Source organism: Atractosteus spatula, chromosome 12 (assembly GCF_055471065.1).
Source record: "Atractosteus spatula isolate fAtrSpa1 chromosome 12, fAtrSpa1.hap1, whole genome shotgun sequence".
In the NCBI taxonomy this organism is placed as follows: Eukaryota; Metazoa; Chordata; class Actinopteri; order Semionotiformes; family Lepisosteidae; genus Atractosteus; species Atractosteus spatula.
In genome coordinates, this window is record NC_142717.1 from 11,338,618 (window position 1) to 11,361,660 (window position 23,043).

A 23,043-nucleotide genomic window follows, 5' to 3' on the forward strand; every position below is an offset into this window, starting at 1 on the left:
TCCTTTCTGAGGTCTATCCTGCCTTACACCTATTGTTTGTCAAGATGGACTCCAGCTCCCTTGTGGCCCTGAAATGAAGTGGGTTGAAAATGGATGGATATCAGTGGTGGACAGTGATTTTTTTTTTTCTTGTTAGTTGAGCAGCACGATGTGTTCATGCGTGCTGCTGCAGTTGCCCGTCATCAGCTGATTGAATAAACTAATCAAATTAGTTTAGCGTTTCAAGTGAAAGAAACAGAAACAGATTTTGGCCCTTTTTAATGCTAAATCCTCTGACTTTTTATCAGTCTGCAGCATATTGTGTGTTTTCACACACTGAGCTGAACAAGGCTTGAAATAGTCCTTTAAGGCTAGACATGGTTGGTATAATTGAATTAACAGAAAACAGAAAATGACTAAAGTAAATCCAGTTTTTGTACAGTAAATTAACTTGTTTACTCTCCTGATTTCGCAGAGGGATTTTCACAGATTCTCATCCACCTTCTGACCCCATCCTTAAAAATAAGAAAACTAATTTGGATGCAGTTGACACTCTTTAAATAGCATCATACTGTAGGTTGACCTACAGTAAATGCACACAATGTGTATTTTCTATTATTTCTAATATTTTGTAGAATTATTTAGGAAGATGTGTTTTGCTGACATGTTTATTAATTGCAACTTCCATTCAACTAATATGCAGCACCAAACAGCTGCATATAGAGTAGAGTAGAACAACAAAAATAAGTTAATGAACAGAATGACATACTTACTTAGCCACAACCAGAACTGCATAGTAATTGGGCAAATACACAGATGCATCATGAGATCTACAGAACAGATATGATTTATATATATTAGTTTATTTTAGATTTTAAAAAATGCTACTTTAAGCTTCTGTATTACAATGACAGGAAAGTGGTGTTTTATGAAGTCCTGTTTTCTCAAGCTGGCTTAACGATGGTTTTTTTAACATTGTGACTACACTAGTTTCTGTTCTGAAGTTTTTTGCTCCCGTCCACTAAATAGTAGCTGTTTCCTTTAAGTATTAGTCATGGTCACATAGTTTCAGCCTGTTGTGTAATACTGCCCATCTCTGATTAGGATGCAACCCTGATCTTAAACCGTTCTTTGGCCATTTGGATTCAATTTTTTTAAATTGTTTTTTAGCATATAGGAAATAATAATATCTGTAAGTTAGATAATTAACTTTGATCTTACTTAAGATGTAGGCCTAAATCCTTGTTTGTTTCTGTTAGGCTATTCAATTTCCCAACTCATTTCATCCTTCCATTTTCTAACCACTTCTTTTAATTCAAAACAGGTACAAGGCAGGGTACATCCTGGAAGCCAGTCTATCGCAGGGGATGCACAGACACAAACTCACACACTCGCACTTAGGGCCAAATAACCTACCAGTATGCTTATGAACTGTGGAAGGAAACTGGGGCACCTGCAGGAAACCCATGCGAACATGGGGAGAACATGCAAACTCCATGCAGATAGCAGGTCTTGAATTGAACCTAGGGCCCTGGTGCTGCTTGGCAGCAATGCTAAACGCTCTGCTACCCTGACGCCCCCACAACCCACTCATTACAACCAGTGTAGTTATCTGATATTTCAAGATTTTGATTGTCAAAATACTGTTTGTGGAAATACATTTTGGGGACTTGCATGTTCATTCAGATTATAATAGGTCAGCTATCGATCATCCCTTGACTTTAGAAAATGCTTAATCCATTATATGTATTCAAAGAGCCTACAATAAATGTTTGTCAAACCTAAATCTCCAGTTTTGTTTGTTAAAATCAAGTGAATTTTTCTTCTGACAAATCTAGGAATTATCGCTGATAAATGGAAAAGACGTCTGTCGCGTGGTCTTGATGATGAGATGGGTTGAAATGCAGATGCCGTGGGCCAATATGAAGGTTCTCTTTTAATGAAACCTTTGTTCTTATTCCCATGTGTTTGGGACGGTGTACATACTGTATAACCTCTGGTTTAATTGCCTTCAGATTTAATGGTTGAGATCTGCTAATGAGGAATTTTATCTGTAAAATAGAATTGTCTCACTTTCCCCACAATAAATGCACAATTAATAAAATAAGGGAAAAGAAATGCTACATTCAGGAATATAATTTCCTTATAGGGGTGGTCATTGGGTGTTATTTTTGTTTTGTACACTTCAGCAAAATGTATTCAGTATGTTTTTGACATGTGAAACAAAGAGCTTGTATATTTATGATAAGGCACAGGAACAATTTTCATTGACTGTTCATTGCAATTGTTAAAAATGATCCAGAAGGCACATATACTTTTATATAAATTTCTCATGTAGTGATTTTGGGGCTGAAAAAAACATCATTTAGGATTTAACGGACACCCCTTTCCCTGTATTAGTCTGTTAAATCAAGTATTTAGTGTATTTACTTGTACATACTGTGAGAGTTTGATAATATTTCCATGAAGAAATCTGTTGAGAATCTGTGTAATCTGCCATCTTTTGTCTGTTTCAGATCTTAATGTACTGTATGTTTTCTGTTGTGAACTGCCTGTATCTGCACCAGCAGTATGCTATTGGTGTTCTGCTTTGTCAGTTATGTTTATGAAGATGTAAATGTAGTCTTAAACGGGCATATTTTTCAGTTTTTTCAGTTGGAGTTCTAACAGATTAGTTCAGAAGGATTAAGAAGCAATCGTTGTTTTCATGTGCAGTCGGTAGGATTTCTGGATCTATGGGGTTGTTTTCAACAGAATGGGCTTGCATTAAGTATACAGTGTAATATTAGAGATTTATCTTCCACAATATATTACAAGGTAATTGGTATGATAAGGTAAAAGATGTCAGTTTGTTTTGTTAGAATATCCCTTGAACTTTAATGAAGTAAGGATATCCGTTTAAATGTTTCTTCACAAGAGTCTATGGAAGTGGAGAAATGTTTGTTAAGTGTTTTCTTTCTTTAGTTTGTTCATACTGCACTCTTCTCTTTATGGAAATGGAAAAACTGATTTGTGCAGTGAAATTTTAATAATTGCTTGTCTTTGGACCAGGGAATTATAAAATCTTTGGTTGCCTCAATATCAGCATTTATTTCTTCATATCCCATAACATTGTGGGGAAATGTATTTTTTTTCCCCTGACTGTAATCATTTTTTTCCACTGCAATAATCTAGTCATAGCTGCTGAGTTGTTTTTATAGTAGGTCTTGTGCTTATATGGTTATTTCTTCATGTTATTTGGATCTGAATGTCTACCGATCACTGAAAACATCTTTTGTTCTGCTTTATTGCTAGTTTAATATTAAAAAAACACATCTTAACAACCTCATATCGAAGTACTTAATTGTAGCCTCTATAAATTTCTTGCTTTTCAAGGAAAATAGATTCTGAAATGGTCTTGGACTTAATTGGTTTTGATATTTCTATATGAGTTCACCTTCTTGGGTTTGAGCTCCGAAACCTCAGGTTTTTAATGATCTGCAGTTGGGGTACTCTGAAACCTTTTTAAAACCTGTGCTCACCGGTTCTTTAAATACTGTTTCGCGGTTCATTCCACCACCTCCTTTTGGTGACCTTTGAAGCCAACGGCAGGCAAACTTGAAATCCTGGTTTATAATAAAAGATGAAAGTGTCATGGTTTGCAAGCGTATTCTTCCAGTACAAAGTAGTTTTTACTGGTGAGTAAACCTGAAAGCTATGGCCTGACACTATTTAACAGATGTTATGCAGCCTTGTACTCTAGTAAAAGGCCAGAATGAGATGCGTTAATGTACAAGTGATCTTTGCTTGACTCCCACTGTAGAATATTACACAGTGCAGACAGGGTCTTGGCAGTTGTGGGTGCTGCAAACCGTGATAGCACTGTTGTGAGGATTGAGCAAGACGACGTCTCGTTGATCCAAACTGGAGAACCTCTTCTCTTATGGTTTAAAGCTGCATTGCAAACAAATTACATGAATACTGTACACCTCCAGCAAATGCATGTTTTAAAACCTTCCATACTTGTAGGAATGTGCATCTGTAGATATTTAAAAGCTAGCAAGCCTGGCATATCCTCAGCATTTCATTTTGGAAGAGGAACTGCTGATAGTTGTACTTATAATCCCAGCCCCAGTTTCTGGAGAGTCACAGCATCTGCAAGTTTTGATTCTACCCAAGCTTTTAATGAATTAAATGAATCTATTGCTATTAATTCAGGGTGTTTCTCTATTTTAGTCTTTGAGATGCTGTATAAAACTCACAGAGCTGTAGGCCGCTAGACTAGGAGAGAGGATCTCTGACCCAAGTAATCAGTAACCTAAAGAACACATACTACACAGTACATTTTTGAAGAGTCATGGGTGCTTGTGAAAAACAGTCCTGCAGTTTAATTTACTGCACTACAAAACATTAAGTAAAACCAAATTGTGCATGTGCTTTTACCAATACCTCCACCCTTGTGCATGTAATGTTAATATGTAATCTGATTTTTAATTTGTTGAAGTTTTACTCTGCACGAAGAGGCAATAATAAGCAGTTTTGGATTAGCTGTTGCGTAACTTGTTAAAAAGTCGGAAAACTCGAATATACTTTTATGGTTGTATTTTGAATTTCAAAAATGGTTTGCTGGGTGTTTTCGGAGAAGGAGGGGAAAAATGCCTCAGAGCATGTGCTGTACTAATGAATTTCTCTGTTTAGATATTTTAGTGAAGCATAACTGATGGTCCTGAAGCAGTCTACCTAAAAGTTAAATATTAACTAAGTGAGGTTGTAGGGTTGCCCTTCACGCGTGTAGGAGGTGACCTAGATGTGGAATGAGACTGCCAACTCAGCAATGTTAACAGACCACAGAAGTAAAGAAACCGATTTTATGGCATCTTGTTTGCTTGGCAGTGCTGCCTATGGGACACATGGTGCCTCTATAAACAAAACAAAAGCTTTTAGTGTGTGTGTTTTTTTCCCCAAGTCACCAGCCACTCATTTCAGAAAGCATTCACGTGTTTCAATCCTGGAATCTGCGTGGGGCTGAAACTTTTCTTAACAAAAGAGCCAGTTGAAAGCGACTCATTTCCGGTGGTTGGAAGGCAAAAAGCTTTTCTTGTTTGGAGAAATTTGTCGGGGTTGTGAAAGTTTCTGTTCAGCAGGACGTTGGATAATGAGACCAGTTGATTTTTTTTGCTTATTCTGATTGGCGATGGAATCTGTGAGCGAGGAGAAAATACCAATTTTCCTTATCGTAGTTGTTTTTTTCCCCCCCAGATCTTATTTACACTTATTATTTTTTTAGAGGAAGAAAGTACTAAAACTCTTAAAGCCAGATTTAAACATAGTGTTGTCAACAACCCAGAGGCCAAAAACAGTGAGAAGAGCACATGAATGCAGCTGTCTGTGGTTTCCAGCAAGTTCCTGCTCTGAGAGGCACTGTGCCAAGTCTGCCTCTCCATACAGGAAGAGCATGATGAGTAACCTTTAGAAACCTCTCTGAACAAAGTACTCGCTATCTCCAGATGTCTTTTTTTTTGTCTGTAGTTTTTTTTTTGTTTACATTAGTACTGCAGTTTCTGGCTTTGAAGATCTCATCTTTCATTTCGAGTGTGGTAATATTCTTTGACATTTTTGTAATGGCAGTCAAATGCAATGTACACGTGGTGACAGTACAAAGAGTGCATGACAAACCTGCTATGGGTTTTAAATACACATGAATGCTTGAAACGTTAGATGTCAGTACAGCACTACCGATGAAAGCAGTAGTGTAGTGTCTTGATTGGGTTCAAACTTTATAATAGACGTTTAAGTCAGTATTCACTTTTCCCAAATATTCTTTGCTCTGTTAAAAAAAAACCCCACTAAATGCATTATGTACCAAAGCAAACTTTCTCAAATGCTGTAGATTAGATGGATTGGAAAAACTTTTTTTCCCCCCCAGAGAGAATTTCACGTTTTGAAATCTCTGTAGATTGGCAGATGAGGAATGCATTGGTTACTTAGAAGCTTTGAAGGTCCTATACTAAAAAGCTTTTTCCCTCTTGAATCTTGTTTACACTTGGATATTTTGTGCTTATTTTTGATCAGACACCATATGCAAGATGATGTCCAGTAACCTATCACAGAATTGAATCTGAGCCTTCACTGTATTTTTGTTTGAATAGCGTTTGATGTAACACACTGATCCGTTTACTTTCTACTTCTACGTAATAATTTGTTGAAATGCTAAGACTCATGTGTTATTCTAGATCATGTTTTCAGTACTGTGAATTTTGTGTGTATTAATGTTTCTTTTTTCTTTTTTAAGGATCGCCTCAGCAATGACGGAGGAACAGCAGGATACTCACCTCACTGAAACAAAGCCCCTTGTGGACCGAGAACTGCCTGTATGTTTTTTTTTTTGGGTTCATTGGTTTGTTTCAGTTAGATCATTGTGAAAATTGTTTCATAAAACCTCATCAGATGACTATAACATTTATTGCTTTTCTTCAGATTACCTTTAATTGACATCGAAACTACTGTTTTTTGTTCTCTTGCCTTTTTGCCTCTCTTCTGTATCTCACAAGGATACTTTAGACCTTTCTCATAAACTGGCTCAGAGAACAGAGGTTTGTAAAGCTGCAAAGCATTAAAAACGACGTTTTCACACAAGCTTTAATCGTTCATGTAAATCCTATTACCTGAACAGGATGCCTGCGTGTTTGATCTCCAGTTTTATTATCAAATTTCATTCTTTTATTTTTTGGGGGGAGTTATTCATCACTATAATCTCACCGTGTTGAAATACTTGCTTAAGCAAATGAAATGCTCTTTGTGGCCAATAAAAGTAATTTCTGCTGAAGAGCAAACAACATTTTAATGGCTGCCTAGCAAAGAAATAATCAGTGAATTGCAGGTTAAAAAAAATGTTTTCATATTGCAAAAAATTGCACATCAAATATGACATTTGTAATATCGTGTACATTCAACAAACTAACAATAAGATGCTTGAAGCCAACACAAGCTGGAAGATCTGTGCAAGTGCTTGGTGAAACAAACTGTATACAGACAGTATGAATACCAGGCAGCAGTGAAGGCGACCCAGTGATATGCACTTCGTATTTACACTCGAAAGGAGCAAAAGGCACTCAAAGACCCACACTGAATGTAACCTGAGAACTGAGAGAGCACAGATGAATCTTGAGTGGGCGGCACAACGGTTCAGTGGTTAGCATTGCTGCCTCATGGTGCTGTGGCCCTGGGTTTACGTCTGGACCAGGAATGCGATCTGTGTGGAGTTTGTATGCTCTTCCTGTGTTTGCATGGGTTTTCCCTCTGGGTGCTCTACCCATAAGTCCAAAGACATGCTGGTAGGTTAATTGGCATCTGTAAAAAAAAAAAATTGGCCCTAATTTGAGTATGTTCCCTGTGATGGTCTATCATTCTGCATGTTATCCTGTCATGTGTGCATTCCTGGCTAGGTTAGGCTCCGGCTCTCCAAGCATCCTTGTTCTGGATCAGCACATTAGAAAATAGATACATGAATGTTGATTAGGCCATGAAAAGTGTCACAGAGTGAGCAGTTCTGATAACTGTGGTGAGATCCTTCCTACACTTGAGTGTGAATCGGCTTTGGGACTGGTAGTAGAGAGAGTCTAATGGAAAAATGGAGACTGTGTTATGGAGGACTGAAAGAGCAGAGTGATTGAGAAAATGGTAGGCAAGGACTAGGGTTTTAAACCAGACGGGTGGAACAGTAAGGAAGGTTGGGAAAGAAAGGCTAATTTTTGCAGTGAGGTCTGCCAAGAGAGTTAAAGTGGTTGGGGCAGGACAGTACCAGGACTTGGACTAGCTGCTGTGTAGAGTAGTTGGTGAGCAATACCTGTTTACTGTGAACGTTTCTCCAAAAAGAAGTGGCATGGGCATGCCAAAGAAGATTGGAGTTCTTGGCACAGGGAGGCAAGGCGTTGGAGTCAAGAGAGATCAAACCAAAGAGGTCCACAAAAAGGGCAAGTAGAGAAAAGGAGAAAAAGGTCAGGCTTTGAGAGGCTGAGTTTTAGATGATGGGATTGACATCCAGGAGGGGATGACTGTGAAACAAGCAGAGGTAGAGAGCAGAGCTGAGCTTCTGGCGGAGCACCGAATATGTGAACACGGTGTGTATGATACGAAGAGGAGAGAGGACACAGTGTGTGGAACTCTAGAAGGACACTGTGAACACCATAGGAAACAGAGGCAGAACCTTGCTAGAAGATCTGGTATGTGTGATCAGCATGGTAAGAAGAAAACCAGGTGAAAATGCCATCAGATGCAAGTGTTAGTGGAAGAAAATGGATTGATCCAATATATTAAGGGCAGGAGAGAGAGGCAGCTTGAGCTGAAGGATCAAAATTGTTAACAGACAAGAAGGCAGTCACAGTTAAGTATGCTGAGCATATGACCGACTGGGAATACATTAATTGAAATGGACTTCTAAAATACTAGTGAGGTTTGGGTGAACATACTAGGGGAAATAGAGTGGACTGATATGTCAGTATTTCATTACAGTCAAATTTGAATGGTTATTTTGCCTAGATCTATATCGTTACATAAACTAACTGTAATACAGTGTATAATATAAATACAACACTTTAAACACTTTAGTGAAGAACTCTTGTCAGTCTTCGTAATGTTCTTTATTCATTGCCTCTGCTCACAGTAGTTGATTGTTGATTGTGTTCACAAACCTATTTCTTTGTAAAGGACACTGAAGGTAATATAGTACTGTCCTGAGGAACGTTCACTTTCATCACAGTTTTCATTATTTTTTTTACTTTAATCCGATACCAGTAAGTTTTATGTGGTAATCTGATTTCCAAATGTACACCTATTACTTTTGTTTGTCTTCCAGGGGCTACGAGAGGCAATTCAGGAGTTTGTGACCAAGGCAAGTGTCCAAGACTTTTGATTTATCAAGATCGTATTTTATTTGTAGGAGAGCTGATAGGCGAGAACAGCCATTTGTTAAGGTATGTTCAAGCGGTAAAGCCAAAATAAATGATCTCAAATGAGTGGCAGCTTCCTAGTTGGCAACATTCATATCACTCTCTACAACATTTTGCCAACAAATTTGAAATTAACAAAAGATTTAATTAACATGATAGGAGTAGCTGGCTTCCAGGTACATTCTTCTATTTTATAGTGCATTTTACTGTATGTAGTGAAAAAAGGAAATGGTTATTACAGGACAGGGGTCAAGACTTTACAACGAAAAGAGTATCGCAGTTTTATACAAAAGTTGCAATTTGATGTAACAATTATAGGGAACAGTTTGAATTTTCCATAAATTCCGGGCAGTACTTGGTACATTTTGATCCACAGACGTTTGGCTCCACCTTGTGATGTGCTCACGACTAAGTAACTGTTGGTGGTGGAAGGGAGTAGGGAGACAATCAAGCTACTGTACAGTATAACGTATACAATACAAAATATAAAGCAATGTATAAAACATTTGACATGCAGTTTCCTCAGTTTTTATTAAGTTTACATGTTTTTGATAGGACTGTTATCGGATCTAATATTTTTTGATTGGATGAAACAATATTTGGGCTGGAAACTGTTGATTGGAGTATGTTTTAATTAGCTTAAACTTTGATTTCTATGCTGGTGTGTTGAACACTATGGCTCCTATCAAGGTTCACGTTTAGTCCTATAACAGCCTTTAGGTGGCACTTGCTATTGGGTTGCCTTGACAACCAATTAAAATTCTGGCTTGTCAGTATTGCACTATATAAGATGTCCTTTTCATGAAAACATAAACTATATAATTAAATGTCAATTACACACCCTCTTCCGTTTCCTTTGTTTTATTTCTATTGTTGTATGAGGATGAGGTCATGTTTATAAAGAATATCATTCAAATGTTTAGGTACCACAGCTTGGTCAGTTCATTTCATAAAGTGTAATACTATGAAACGGGAATCTTTTGTTATTGTAATTTTAGAACTAAATAGATCTGAACTTTTTTTGTTTGGAGATTAATGATGTTGCCTTTTACAAGAAATTAACCATAATTGATTAAGGTGTTTGATAGTCTTGGTTCAGGACCTTGGAGAGCACCAGATACATTAAGTGTTACATGTCTTGCTAAGATAAGACAGTCACACTGTTGCATAGACTGTGCCAGGGTAGTTTTCAGTTTCCATTTCAATTTTAAAAGCTTGATTTGAAGTTGCAAAAGCTCAAAAGAATTGTGTCCTAAAATAAGACTTTATTCTAAAAGCTCTGTGCAATTGTTTGCTTTGATGATGCAAAATCTTGTTGCAGAAATGTGAACAACCACCTTTTTAACTGACAAATTGGTTGGTACATATGAAATAATAGTGCCGAAGATCTGATAACAGTTTTATTCCTGAGTAAACGAATATGAGGAAGGATTTTAAACCATTTGTTTTGTTGTTATGCTGTTACTGTTTTGTGAAGTTTTAGACTCTTAAATTTGCTTTGTAAAATGGGCAAAAATAGTTTGTTTAGACATTAAATTATATACTATGGTTGGTAGTTTAATAAAAGCTTTATTTTCCACATTTGCTTCTCAATATTAATCTCTGTTGCCTTTTGCAGTTAAGTGTTGTTAAGGAATTCACGATTCCTTATTGGGATGTAAAGTTTTAACAGATTTTGGCATCGTGATAATTTTTCCCCCTTCAGTTGATTGCATGAGCCTTTACCACTTTTGTATGATTTAAAGGGGTAGTATGGAAAGGAAAGCAAGCTTATAACTTATCACACTTGAGCAGTCATAATGTCCTCTAACTATAGATTGATTGATGTGTGCACGGCTTCGTTAAAAATTTGAACTTGGCTACTCTTGATCACAAAAAAGGCACTTCTGAAAATTTAATGAACCTCGGTAACAGTTTGAGTGTTATGCAATATGCTGTTATTTAAGAGACGTTTGAGAGGAAGTCAAATTCTAATTGCGCACTTCTGCTCTCCAGCATGTAATTCAGGAGCCATCTTTTCTACACTCCTCTCTCCTTCCCAGCTTCACCATTGTAACAGCTCCCTTGACGTTTCCTCATAAGTGAGGAGGGTTGCATTTCCTCAGCTAGGTGCATTAACGCCAAAGTGTTAACCAAGTTTGTCCTTCGTATTAAGGAACAAGTAATAGGTTTATTCCATGCTGAAAAAATAAGAAAGAAAACACATTTCGGCCCTGGTGCCTTCTTCAGGTGTGTTTCCTCTCTTCTCTTTTCAGCATGGAATAAACCTATTACTTGTTCCTTTGCAGCCTATGCATGCTGACGCAGCTACCCACCTGAACTACTAAGTCCTTCATATTAGTCTGCTTGTTGCATCGTTCTTAGAATTTGACCCGAGCTACTGAATTGTTGGTATGGTTTTTGAGTTTTGAGACGACTAAAATTCTGTGCTGTACTAAATTCTAAGGGGTCTTTGAGCAAAATTCTTTTGAAGATTTATGTTCCCAAGTAAAAGGTAAAATGTCTTCCCAGTTCCAGCAAATCGGAATAAAACTGAACAATATTGTATTTGTCAAAATCATGGTTCAGTGGTGCTGTACCTTTATTTTGCTGCTGTGGTGTTTTCAAATGCACGTATAAATTTCCTTTTGGTAGAGAAATCAAATTTGTGATTAATCATGGCACAAGATTCCTTAGTAGGTGCTGCTTACTTAGCGTTGTTAATAAGGGGATCCTCCTTCTTGCTGTTGAGTTTAATTAAAATGGATACATCGTTACCTGTGATATATTGTCACACCGTTTGTTGATCTGAACATGTGTAGAAGGTGATACCACAATTATTATGGCAATTAATACAGTACATGGTAGAATCAGAAATTCTGGTCCTAAATCAATTGGACATGTAACCCTCATCCCAGTGAGTCATGTTCAACTGCCTGTTATTGGATTCCCAACATTTTTTTTCCCCTTAGTTTACCTCCACTAAGAAATAAATATCAATGTCAGCAAAATGATGTAATGTTGTGTAATACTGTTTCTTTATGAAGCCAATGGAAAATCTTTGTCCGAATACCTATGCATCTGCCTTGCACAATGACTGCCTTTCATACATGACAATGAGAAGGCCATTTACTTTTGAAAACTGTGCAGGAATCTTGCTTATCCTCGAGCTTTATAGATGAGAAATAATTGTTTGGGAGAATGCTACATGCTTTCGAACATGTCTTTTATGATTAACTCATCTGTGAACTTGCTGTAACACATCATCACAATTTAAATACATGTATCATGATGATAAGTGAAAATGAGATCAATTTAAAGAGTAATCCACAAAGGAGGAATATTATAAAAACCGTGTTTAGTAATACAGAGACTGTGTGCAGGGAGTGTTGCTGCCTTATAAATGAATTTATAAACAGATGGCTGTCCTGTGCTGATCCTTCCGAACAGATTACTGTCTTTGGTTTTCCAGGGCAGTGTTTAATATCGAGGACTGTCTACAACTCTAAGAGCATTGACGTTGGAGCAGGAGAAATCCCATCTGCTCTAGCTGCTTCGCACTGCAGACACTAACCGCACGTAGTCAGCCTCTCTGGTTAAATGGGATTAGTGCAGCAGTAAAGCTGCTGATCACTTGCATCAAGAAGGAACTGAGGCAGACAAAGCATCAGATGTTTTGCCTCACGCATGGTACAGTATAATGGACATTGGTTGTATTTCTGGCCCTGCGTTTATATGTGGGTTTTATGAAGAGACTTTTATTACAATGAGCATTCAAATACAGTATGTATTCAGCTGCTGCTTTGTGCTGCCTGGGTTTTTCTTTGAGAAGCCTATAATCATTTTACGCATTGTGCTCCCATATGTGTTCTGTAATAAAGTTTGAAATATGATTTTCATGGAATGAATCTTCTGAAGTAGAAATTATTCCAAACTGTTACAACATTAAAAAAAAACACAGAAACATGAATCAGCACATGCCCCCCTTTTGAATTTCTCTAAAGAGCCCAGCATAGAAAGGCATAATGAAAACATTTCCACTTCTACATAGTTTTTATGAACTTTTTTTCCTTAAATTAATCACAGGCCTGTTCTATAGAAGTTTGTTTTTGATGTCCCTGACCCAAAGAGGGCCAGCATTCTTTAGATGATCAAACCCCCCTGACTTTGACTGATCCAATTTAAAGATCACTTCATCCAGAATTAGCTTGTTGTGGTTACCGTGCAAGGCACCATGGGAGTCCAGAGCTTATGCTGAATAGCAAACAGCAGGAGTATAAAACTGAGATTTCAGCTGAGTTCAGGCTAAGTACTTTAGGAGGCTTTAAAGAGCTTGGGTCTGTCCCACCTTGCACCAACTACAGTAAACATGGTTTTGGAAGATGAAGACTCTGTCTTTGAGATTGATATTGCTGTGAGTAATGCTTTTTTTTTTCGTCTTCAAGTAGAAGGGCTAAAATGAAGTTTTTATGTGATATCTTAAGAATGTGATGAATAAATCAGACTAATGGTTTTTGTTGAAAAATGTAGGAATACTGTAGGCATGCAGCCATCCATTGAAATTGTCTGCTTCTTATGTTACTGCATTCTAAAACACCCAGACTGTACTGAAGGAATTTGATGTTTTGCATTCTTTTGAATGGGTAATACCGAGTTATTGGGGAAACACTAATTAGGTAATATTTCTTTCTTTAACCAATAAGTCCTTGCATTTATACAACATTGTGGTAAGCCTTTAAATGTGATTGAAGCATAGTTCAGATCTTAAGCTTTTTTTATTCTTTTGTCTTGTAATTTAGATTTATTTTTAAATCCACTGCATTTTCACTGTGATGGTCAGTAAACAATTAAGTGCTGGTGAATCGGAGTCCAATTCAGAAACGTGAGCAGTATAAAGTTTTACTCCAATCTTTTACAATGTTAAACTACGGTAGCCTTACACTTGTTTGAAAGTAAAGTATTCTAGAGCTGGAGAAGATCATTTTAACCAGTTTCAAGAAAAGGCGGCTGGATTTAGTTACTTCAGACTTTTTGTGCTTTTGGTCGTTAGGAGTAACTGGTGGTTAGCGCAAGAATAATCCGGACAGATTAAGAGAAATGATCCTCTTGTGCCTAACACTCTGTGGTAATGGATGCCACAACAATGGAATGGTTTAAGGTCTCCTATTGCACATGTGTACTACTGTATTTTGAGACCTTGAAATAAAAAATTGAAAACCTATACGTTATAGAACTGTGGAACAATAGATTTTGATAAAATATACTCCTTATTCCCCATTTCTTTTAAATGGCACTAACTAAGGATAACAGAAGAGTGCGGTTACTTGTCTCAAGTATGCCAACAAAGACCTAACCTCCGTTTTAAATCCACAGGAACATGACATTGATACACCACACGGTCCCATCCATGTCACCATGCAAGGAGTCCCAAAAGGCAACAGGCCTGTCATCCTGACGTTTCACGACATTGGACTGAACCGTAAGTACACCCTTCCGTTCATTTTCGAACTGCTTTTTCAAAATAGGGTCACAAGGAAGCCAGAGCCTATCTTGGCAAGCAACAGGCACAAGGCAGGACACCAGTCCATCTCACACACACACAGAACAATTTTCTCAGAAGTCTGTTAACCTACCAGTATGTCTTTAGACTTAAGACTGTCTTTAGACTCTGGAAACCAGAGCACCCAGACAAACCCATTAGCACACAGGCAGTACCCCAGAGGTGCAAGGCTGCAATGCTAACCACTGTGCTACTGTGCCACCCTGAACTGTAGGTTAAGGGTTAAAATATAGAATTATTTGGACATTTAAATGACATTCTAAAGACAAAAAAGGTTTTAAATGTCAGTGGCATATTCTAATGAAAAAAATCAATTTGTACAACTTGTACCAAAGATTTATCATATCCATTTTGGGATTATACTTTTAATTTATATCCTAGACCATTATTTCGATTATACAGTCGCTATTGATGTCATCACAATTGCATAAAAATTCCTTGTTCTTATTTTGAAACCACTTCCAGTCTGGTTTCTTCATGAAGTGCTGTGCATTTATATTGCAGTAAACCTTTTTTTATAAGGGAAAATCCATTAATATGTGCTGCTTTCCTTGTACAAATTAAAACATTTGGTGACTGTGTGTCCATGCAGAGCTGGGTTCCTTATTGCTTCTAAACCCCCAGTTACTAAAATGTGATTTTTTAAAAATATATATTTTATTTTTCACTTCTTTAAATTTGCTACTAGTGCTACACCTTTCAAGGGCTTGGATGCAGGTTTTGCTGTGACAAAAACATTTTGGGTTTTCTAAGTAGACTCGCATTCCCCCCCCCCCCCCTTTGTATTCAGATAAGACGTGTTTCAACTCGCTCTTCAACTTTGAGGACATGCTGGAGATCACCCAGCACTTTGCAGTCTGCCATGTGGATGCTCCTGGACAGCAAGAAGGAGCCTCATCCCTTCCCACAGGGTGAGCCTCCTACTTCTTGAGGAATTCTTGAGATGGAGTGTAGTTCTGTACAGAAATAGTTTTTTGATATATGATTTTAGTAGACGGTCTGTGCTAGCCGGCATCTGTGTTAAGGCGTAAGAGGTCTCTGACCTCTTCGTTTTTTGAAAATGTAGGTCATGGTGTCAGACTTGTAAACAAGTTAGAATCTTTGATTACTTGGGCTAACAAAGAATGTCTTGTAAACCAATTATCCTTGTCACACTGACCTACTTTCAGTTCAGGACCGACAAAAGGAAGAATAGCTGCATCTTTCAGCTTCCGTCAAAGTCTTCTGAATGTTAAGCTGTTTTATTGAATGATGGCATTAAAAGTTGAAATTGAAAAGCTAAATTTAACGTGCACAAAAACGCTATAGTTTTTTTTTTCTACAAGAACACTGTTATTATCTTAGCTTACCCATTTGGGAATGGGATATTAAGTGTATCAATTGATTTTGACCATGTCAAAATGAACAGCGTTAACACTATAAATTCACATACTGATGGTTTCCTTTTTGCCGCATGCTTTAAATGACAATTTTGACACAAAATCTAAGCAACAAGTGGGTCATAACGGGGGCTACAGCTTTGAAATGCTCACTAAGTAAAAATAAGAGGTTGACCAGAACTGAGAAATTTTCCAGTGTTTTAATGACCATGGGGATATAGTCACTGCCACTCAGAATAATTAAACACCGATTTTAGTTTGATTATAGAAAAGTCTCTGATGGATGCCTTCTGTAATACTGTCTTGATTTAGAGCTTTATGAGCTCAAATATGAATACTTGTTCCATAGGTACAACTATCCCTCTATGGACCAGCTCTCTGAAATGCTTCCAGTGGTTCTCAAACACTTAGGGTAAGCTTGTAATTCTAATGTCCATATTTTTAGGATTCGGTTCAGTATGATCTTCTCACTGTCTAAAACAGACATTCTTAAACATGCGATTTAGATTTGTTTTTGTTATCCATTATGTTAGAGGAATCAGAAGGTAACTAAATATTATATAATGGGCTACTGTAATGAGAAGATTTTTACACGGAATAGTCTTCAGTTTTGAAAGCAATAGCATATAAATGTTCTTCTGTTTACCAGTCTGAAGAGCATCATTGGAATGGCCATTGGGGCTGGTGCATACATCCTGGCAAAATTTGCGGTGAGATTTTTTTTTTCCTCTCAAATCTTTTTCCCCCCCTCTCCATCTTAATTATGAAAGATTAATTAAACCAGGATTACTTTGATCAAATACTTTATGCACATACCACAGTGTTGATGCCGGCAACATAATCCTTCTTATTGTTGGCATTCCCTAAGTCTTTAGATTTCTTTCTGGACAAGTAATGAACTTTACAGCAAGGCTAGGTTTGTAACGTAATTCTTCATTTAGCTCTTTAAACTTCATCTCTAGAAGTCTCTCAAAGGTGTTGTGCAACTAGAAGGTATGAGAAATTCTTTCCATAATGATTATCTCAACAGAAGACAAAATGTGGAAAACATTAGCACAATAATTCTATATTCTGCCAATGTGGTTATATCAACTATTGTTGACAATTATATTGTAATTATGTTTTCAACCTAAATGACTCCCAGATGCCTTAATTGTACTCCTATATTTGTGACGTTCACTAATATTCTTAAACTTATAATTTCTGACATTTTTCTGCGTTGGGAATGACAACAGTCTAATGGGACTTAATGCTCGTTTTCCTGGCTCTCTATTCCCATCTGTTTTGTTTTTTAGGCTGTGGAAAGATTATATATTTTTGACCAAAAAAACACATAATGAAAATGGTCTCTACACACGAGACAGAAGTTAACTTCTGCTTTAGAATTTCCCCAAGTTTTTGTGAATAATCTTGTGTACATCCCCAAATATTTTTATTTTGGTCTAAAGTAGGAAGTAAAAATCCAACAACTCTAAATCTGTCTTACTGTCAGAAAGTATAAATCATGTTTTAAACCTAATAGTATGCATTCTATAATATGATCTTCCTAATTGGTTTTCACTTTGATAATTGTGTACTATAGTAAGTGTCTGTATGTTGCAGCTGAACCATCCTGATTTGGTAGAGGGGCTGGTGCTGATCAACATTAATCCTTGTGCAGAAGGATGGATGGACTGGGCTGCTCACAAGGTACAGCTGTTGTCATACTGTATATAAAACTATCAAGACTCCTGCTTTATAGCGTTTCAGTTTTGTCTAGAACCAGAGCTGACTTTAAGAGTGCTTAAATTATAAGATCTCTGATTTCCTCTTCATGGTGTAATTTAACCATAATGGTGTGTTTGGGAGGAGGTCAAATTCTGATGCTGCACTGCTACTCTCCTACATGCAAGACCTCTCTGCCAGCCCATAACTCTTCACACATCTTATCTAGCATCCCGCCCTCCACCCCAACTTCACTGTGCTAACATCCACCTTGCTTCATTCCTTGTAAATGAAGGGGGGTTGTGAATTAGTGATAAAGTCATGAGAAAACCTATTCCTTTTTATACATCGGCTTGTTTTGTTGTTGGCAAATTCGGTCTTCTGGGCACAAGGGTTTTTTAAACCTTTTCAGCCAGTGAAAAAGCCAGTGAGAGAGTGAACATTTGTTGGCATACTCCTCCAACTTGCGCACCCGCTAAAAGCCACTGGTCTTTGAACGTGTCACTGGCTACTGTACAAGAGGCTTAGTGCTAACTGGAGGAGAGGGGTGTCCCTCACCCACAGTGTTGCAAGCATGCAATTTCTCAGGAAGCCACAGAGTTTGCTGTATCATTTAGGGAGCTGATCAATCCCAGCCCTTCCTTTAGCACATCCAGGTCATTGCACACTGCTGCTTGATCAAAGTTGACTAGTGTATGACCCAGGCCCAGGATGCTTGTATCACAGAGCCCCATCTGTGCATGTCTGCTCCTTTTTCAATTGAAATGCTCATGATCCTCGCTGTTTGCTATCTATTCTAGGAATTGAATTTTTTGTAACTAAAAAATGAAGCCCCCAGAATGTCCCATATTTCAGTGATGGCTCTTGCTAAGAATAAATTATGTATCGGAAGATATTAGCTTTGCTCAATGCTCCTGTGCAATAAGAGGGAGGGCTTATTTTAATTATTTCCTTTGCTTCTGCTGTTTTACAGCGCAAGTTACAGAATAGATCAAACAAAAAGCAAATACAAAAAATAATTCAAATTCAGTAGTAAAAAATAAAATTGCAATGCATCAGACACATGTTAAAAGTGCTATACCTGCGTAGAGTGAAGTGACACGAGATAGATCACTTTATGGGCCATACACAATTTCTTGTATTGGGAATTTGTCTTTTCGCATACCCCAGCTTGCTCTCCATCAGACACGCAGACAGGGAGAGAAGCTGGGGGTCAGAGCACAGCGTCAGCCATTTATACGGCACCCTTGGGACAGTTGGGGTTAAGGGCCTTGCTCAGGGGTCCAACAGAGTAGGATTCCTCTGCCAGCCGCGGGATTCGAACCGGCAACAGTCCAGCCACTGGTGCAGATCCTTAGTCACAGAGCCACCGCACCTCCCGTTAATGTGTGTAGGTAAGGTATTGTTGAACAAAATAAGAAATCCCATTGAGCAGAGGGCAGTATCGACTGCTTCTAAAATTTCACAATGGTGTGTGGATTAGATTAGAGGTGCAGTCTAAATGATCAGGGACTGAGCAGTTTCCATTTCAATGGATAGTTCGTTCCATAGCTATAGATCCAGGGATGGGAATGAATGCCCCCTGGAGGTGGTGGAGCAGGGAGGATACAGGGAGAGCTGAGGGACTGGAGATGGACTGGGGCAGAGTGGGTAAATTGGCAGTAGCCAAGAATGAAAGTTTGAAATGGTTGTATGCAGCTAACGTCGGCCAATGGAGGAACCAATGTAGCAGTGTGTCATATGAAACATGCAGGTAAACAAAATAAGTTTTTCCTGCCAACCTTTGTTTAGAGCCCTAGCACATCATGATCTTGATGTAATGTGGTACTGTGTAAACCTTTGATATAATAATAATAATAATTGCTTACACTTTTATATAGCGCTTTGAGTGGAGTGTCCAGAAAAGCGCTTTACAGGTAATGGGGACTCCCCTCCAGCACCACCACCAATGTGCAGCATCCACCTGGATGATGCGACGGCAGCCATAGTGCGCCAGAACCCTCACCACACATCAGCTATCAGTGGGGAGGAGAGCCGAGTAATGAAGCCAGTTCATAGATGGGGATTATTAGGAGGCCATGATTGGTAAGGGCCAATGGGAAATTTGGCCAGGACACCGGGGTTACACCCCTACTCTTTTTCAAGAAACGCCCTGGGATTCTTAATGACCACGGAGAGTCAGGACCTCGGTTTACTCTTTTACTGTTGTGTAGAGATCGGTTAGTAAATTTTCTGTTAGAATTAAGATTCTAGAGGTTATACAAATGTTGACCCATTCACCGTTAAACCCGTTTTACTTAAATTAAAGATATTATCGGCAAGTGCAGATCTATGTCTGCCTGGCATTTCACAAGTAATCATTTGAAAATTGATTTCAGATTTCTGGGTGGGCTCACGCTTTGCCAGACATGGTCATCACTCACCTGTTTGGGAAGGTAAGTGCCTTTCCTGGGTTACCAATACAGAACTGCCAATATAAATATTAATTGGAAAAGCATTTAATGAAGAATTGTGAAAGGCAAAATTGGGTTATTGAGAAAGCAATTTATTTCAAACCAATGGCATTTTTTTAACATCTGCAGATAAAGGTTGGCATTCAAACAAATATTATTTGCTTGGGAATTCCCATTTTGTAGCCAGAAATACCACTTAGGAGTGTCCTTATACAAATTTGAGAGTACACACAGGCTTGAGGTTTTGGTTATTCTTGACCCTGTTGCTCTCATATTTAAAATCTGGACTCAAAGGTGAATACGTTTACTGATTACTGTCCAAAAATCCATAACGCGTTTTGTATTGATCTTGCTATTTACAGAAAAGATGTATATTGTACTCGAAACTTTTTAAATTCTTACTCATCATTCCAGTTTTAAAAGTTGGTGTCATTATAAAGATTAATTGTGTTTAAAATGAAAATGTTTGTTTTACTTTGCTATAATTCCAAATCCTACTCTGAGAGAACTGTACACTGGTCATTTATTTGCATGAATTGTGATAGGTGTCTGTCAAATATTGTATCTTCCTATGCACCTATCATAATAAGAATTATTAATTGTGGTAAGGCCAGCTGTCAAAACCAGAAATAGTTTTTAAAGGTTATTGTAATCTACTCGGTAAGACTAGTCATTTATCTTGTCATGTTCAATAAAGACTGAGCACTTTTGAGATTAATGAACATTAATAATCAGTGAAAAGATTATATTTAGCCAAAAAGAAGGGCATGTCCGTACTGATGAGCCTTTTCTGCAGGAAGAAATCCATAACAACCAGGACCTGATCCAAGCATATCGTCAGCATATCGCCAATGACGTCAACCAGCACAATCTACAGCACTTTGTGAAATCCTACAACAGGTAAATGTTTTAAAATGCCTCTGGACCTCAAATAGAATTCCATTTGTTTTAATATACTTCTGTTACAAAATGTTTTGTTTTTGTTTACAGCCGACGAGATCTGGAAATTGAACGACCTATTGCTGGTGGAAATGTCAATGTGAAAACCTTAAAGTGAGTTGTACGCTCATGAATGAAATGCTGAAATTCTGCTCTCCTGTTTATTTTATGGAATTTAATGACAGAATCGGCACATCTGAAATACTGATCTAATGGTGTTTTCCTGCAGGTGCCCTGCCCTTCTGGTAGTAGGAGACAGTTCACCTGCTGTTGATGCAGTGGTACGTTCAGTTGATTTTTTTATTTTGAAAAATACTCATTATTTTACTGTAAATTGCACAACTACCTTACCTAATTACCTTCTGCACATTCACCTAAGCAAAATACCAGCTGGTCACCAAAAATAAACCAGCCCATTTCATTCTGTTTCCTATGTTTGATAGCTCAGTGTTAAAGTTTTCAGTTCTAGGTGCTTCTTGCTTTCTCAGCACTATGAAAATAGGTACATAGTTCGGTTATTGCCCTGCTGGTTTGGGAAAGTAACTATAGTGAATCATTCTCCCTGCCACCACCTACTTTATAGTTTTGGACACTCTTTTCTTAGGAAGTTCTTGGGGGGAATGAGCATGCACTTGACCCTTGCCTGAGATAAGATTGACCACAGTAGTAGTTTTACCTACTGAAACTGGTGCCCCCTTTGGGGGGGGGAATGTAGATTTAAAGAGTGCTTCTGTTTAACAGTAAATGTTTTTTTTAAGGTGGAATGCAATTCAAAGCTGGACCCGACAAAGACTACACTTCTCAAGGTGTGTGCAATTTAACTCTTAATGCTAAAGAAGACGTAGGAATTCAATACGATACTGGCACCTATAATAAGTAACAGTAGAAAAGAAACAGGTGATGTACTTTCCAGATTTGCTGATAATGTGGATCAATAAGTACTTGGTAAGTATTCTTAGTTGTGAACAATTAACATATACAGTATTAGCAAAATGTCCTCAAGGAGCCCATGGGCACATGGCCTGCTCCCTGTTTTCTGTTATTCAGTGTGTATTTTCTATTTTTGCAGCTATATATTTAGAGTTATTCCGGTGTGTTGACAAACCTGTTGTGCAGTTGACCAGTTGGTTAAACATTTTTATAAAAGCCTTCAATAATTTTGCCCCCTCTCCAGCTTTATGAGTTATGTATGTGAAACCTGGAAAATAAGGATATAAGGATATGTGAAAGTTTACATTATCTGAAATTATATTTTCCACTTTCATTTGCAGATGGCAGACTGTGGAGGCCTACCCCAGGTTGATCAGGTCTGTAAGCGTTTCTGTTGGCACTGTGATCTGTGGTGGATAATTTAAAGTGAATTTAAGTTTGTAAGAAAGTAGTACTAAATGGTTCCATCTGAAACCATATTTAACAGACCCCTGTCAGGCTGGAGTTCTTAGCTGTTAGCTTAATTCCTGTTTTTATTGTAGCTTTTTGACTTTTTTTCTGATTAAATGTATGATTTTGTATGATACTAGTAAAGTCTTTTCACTTAAATTCTTAAACTCTTTTTTTATGACATGCCGATTATAAACAAAACTGCAACCTGAATCACTCTGCCCATCTGTGTCATGTAAAGATGTCGAAACCCCGGACAGTACATTAATCCCCCCCTGCACCTGTGTGGTATCTGTAGTGCAGTCCATCTGTGCGCAGATGGACTTTGGATTTAAACAACTGCACACATGGAAGATCCACTTAAAATTACATTTGTTGCAAAACACTGAATCCTTTCTACTCTGTTTCAGAAATCTGGTCATTGCAGATACCCCAAATAACCCTTTTCCCCACTTTTTCCATCTCAGCCTGGAAAGCTTACAGAAGCCTTCAAATACTTCATCCAAGGCATGGGCTACAGTAAGTACATTTCTCTTGCAGAAAACACTCCTGATTGATACTTTTCCCGAGAGCTTCTCTTAAAAAAAAAAAAAGAAAGGTACACTTGAGAAAGTACAACATTGGAACAATTGTAAATGAAGTAATCTATCGATGTATGGTTGTTAAGGAATGGAATTTTTTCCTTTGTTATCTTAATTTTTGTACTCCTTACCTTCAAAATCATTCTTCACAACACATCTCTT

General features: G+C 37.8%; 1 protein-coding gene across 2 annotated transcripts in view; it reads left to right on the top strand.

Moving 5' to 3' along the window:
- The window catches only part of LOC148822658 (protein NDRG1-like), a 29,794-nt gene that overhangs the window by 2,410 nt on the left and 4,341 nt on the right, over positions 1 to 23,043 (top strand). The window contains exons 2-15 of one of the 2 annotated variants that reach the window (XM_088928631.1): positions 6,251 to 6,329; positions 8,813 to 8,848; positions 14,259 to 14,364; positions 15,236 to 15,356; positions 16,174 to 16,236; positions 16,474 to 16,534; positions 17,427 to 17,513; positions 19,907 to 19,963; positions 20,778 to 20,881; positions 20,972 to 21,034; positions 21,150 to 21,201; positions 21,679 to 21,726; positions 22,192 to 22,227; positions 22,768 to 22,819. In XM_088928631.1, coding sequence (XP_088784757.1) covers positions 6,264 to 6,329; positions 8,813 to 8,848; positions 14,259 to 14,364; positions 15,236 to 15,356; positions 16,174 to 16,236; positions 16,474 to 16,534; positions 17,427 to 17,513; positions 19,907 to 19,963; positions 20,778 to 20,881; positions 20,972 to 21,034; positions 21,150 to 21,201; positions 21,679 to 21,726; positions 22,192 to 22,227; positions 22,768 to 22,819 — 952 coding nt within the window. In that variant the 5' untranslated portion in view covers positions 6,251 to 6,263. Of the gene's footprint in view, positions 1 to 6,250; positions 6,330 to 8,812; positions 8,849 to 13,186; positions 13,300 to 14,258; positions 14,365 to 15,235; positions 15,357 to 16,173; positions 16,237 to 16,473; positions 16,535 to 17,426; positions 17,514 to 19,906; positions 19,964 to 20,777; positions 20,882 to 20,971; positions 21,035 to 21,149; positions 21,202 to 21,678; positions 21,727 to 22,191; positions 22,228 to 22,767; positions 22,820 to 23,043 lie in introns of those variants that run through there. The other variant, XM_088928632.1, reaches the window with a different exon arrangement.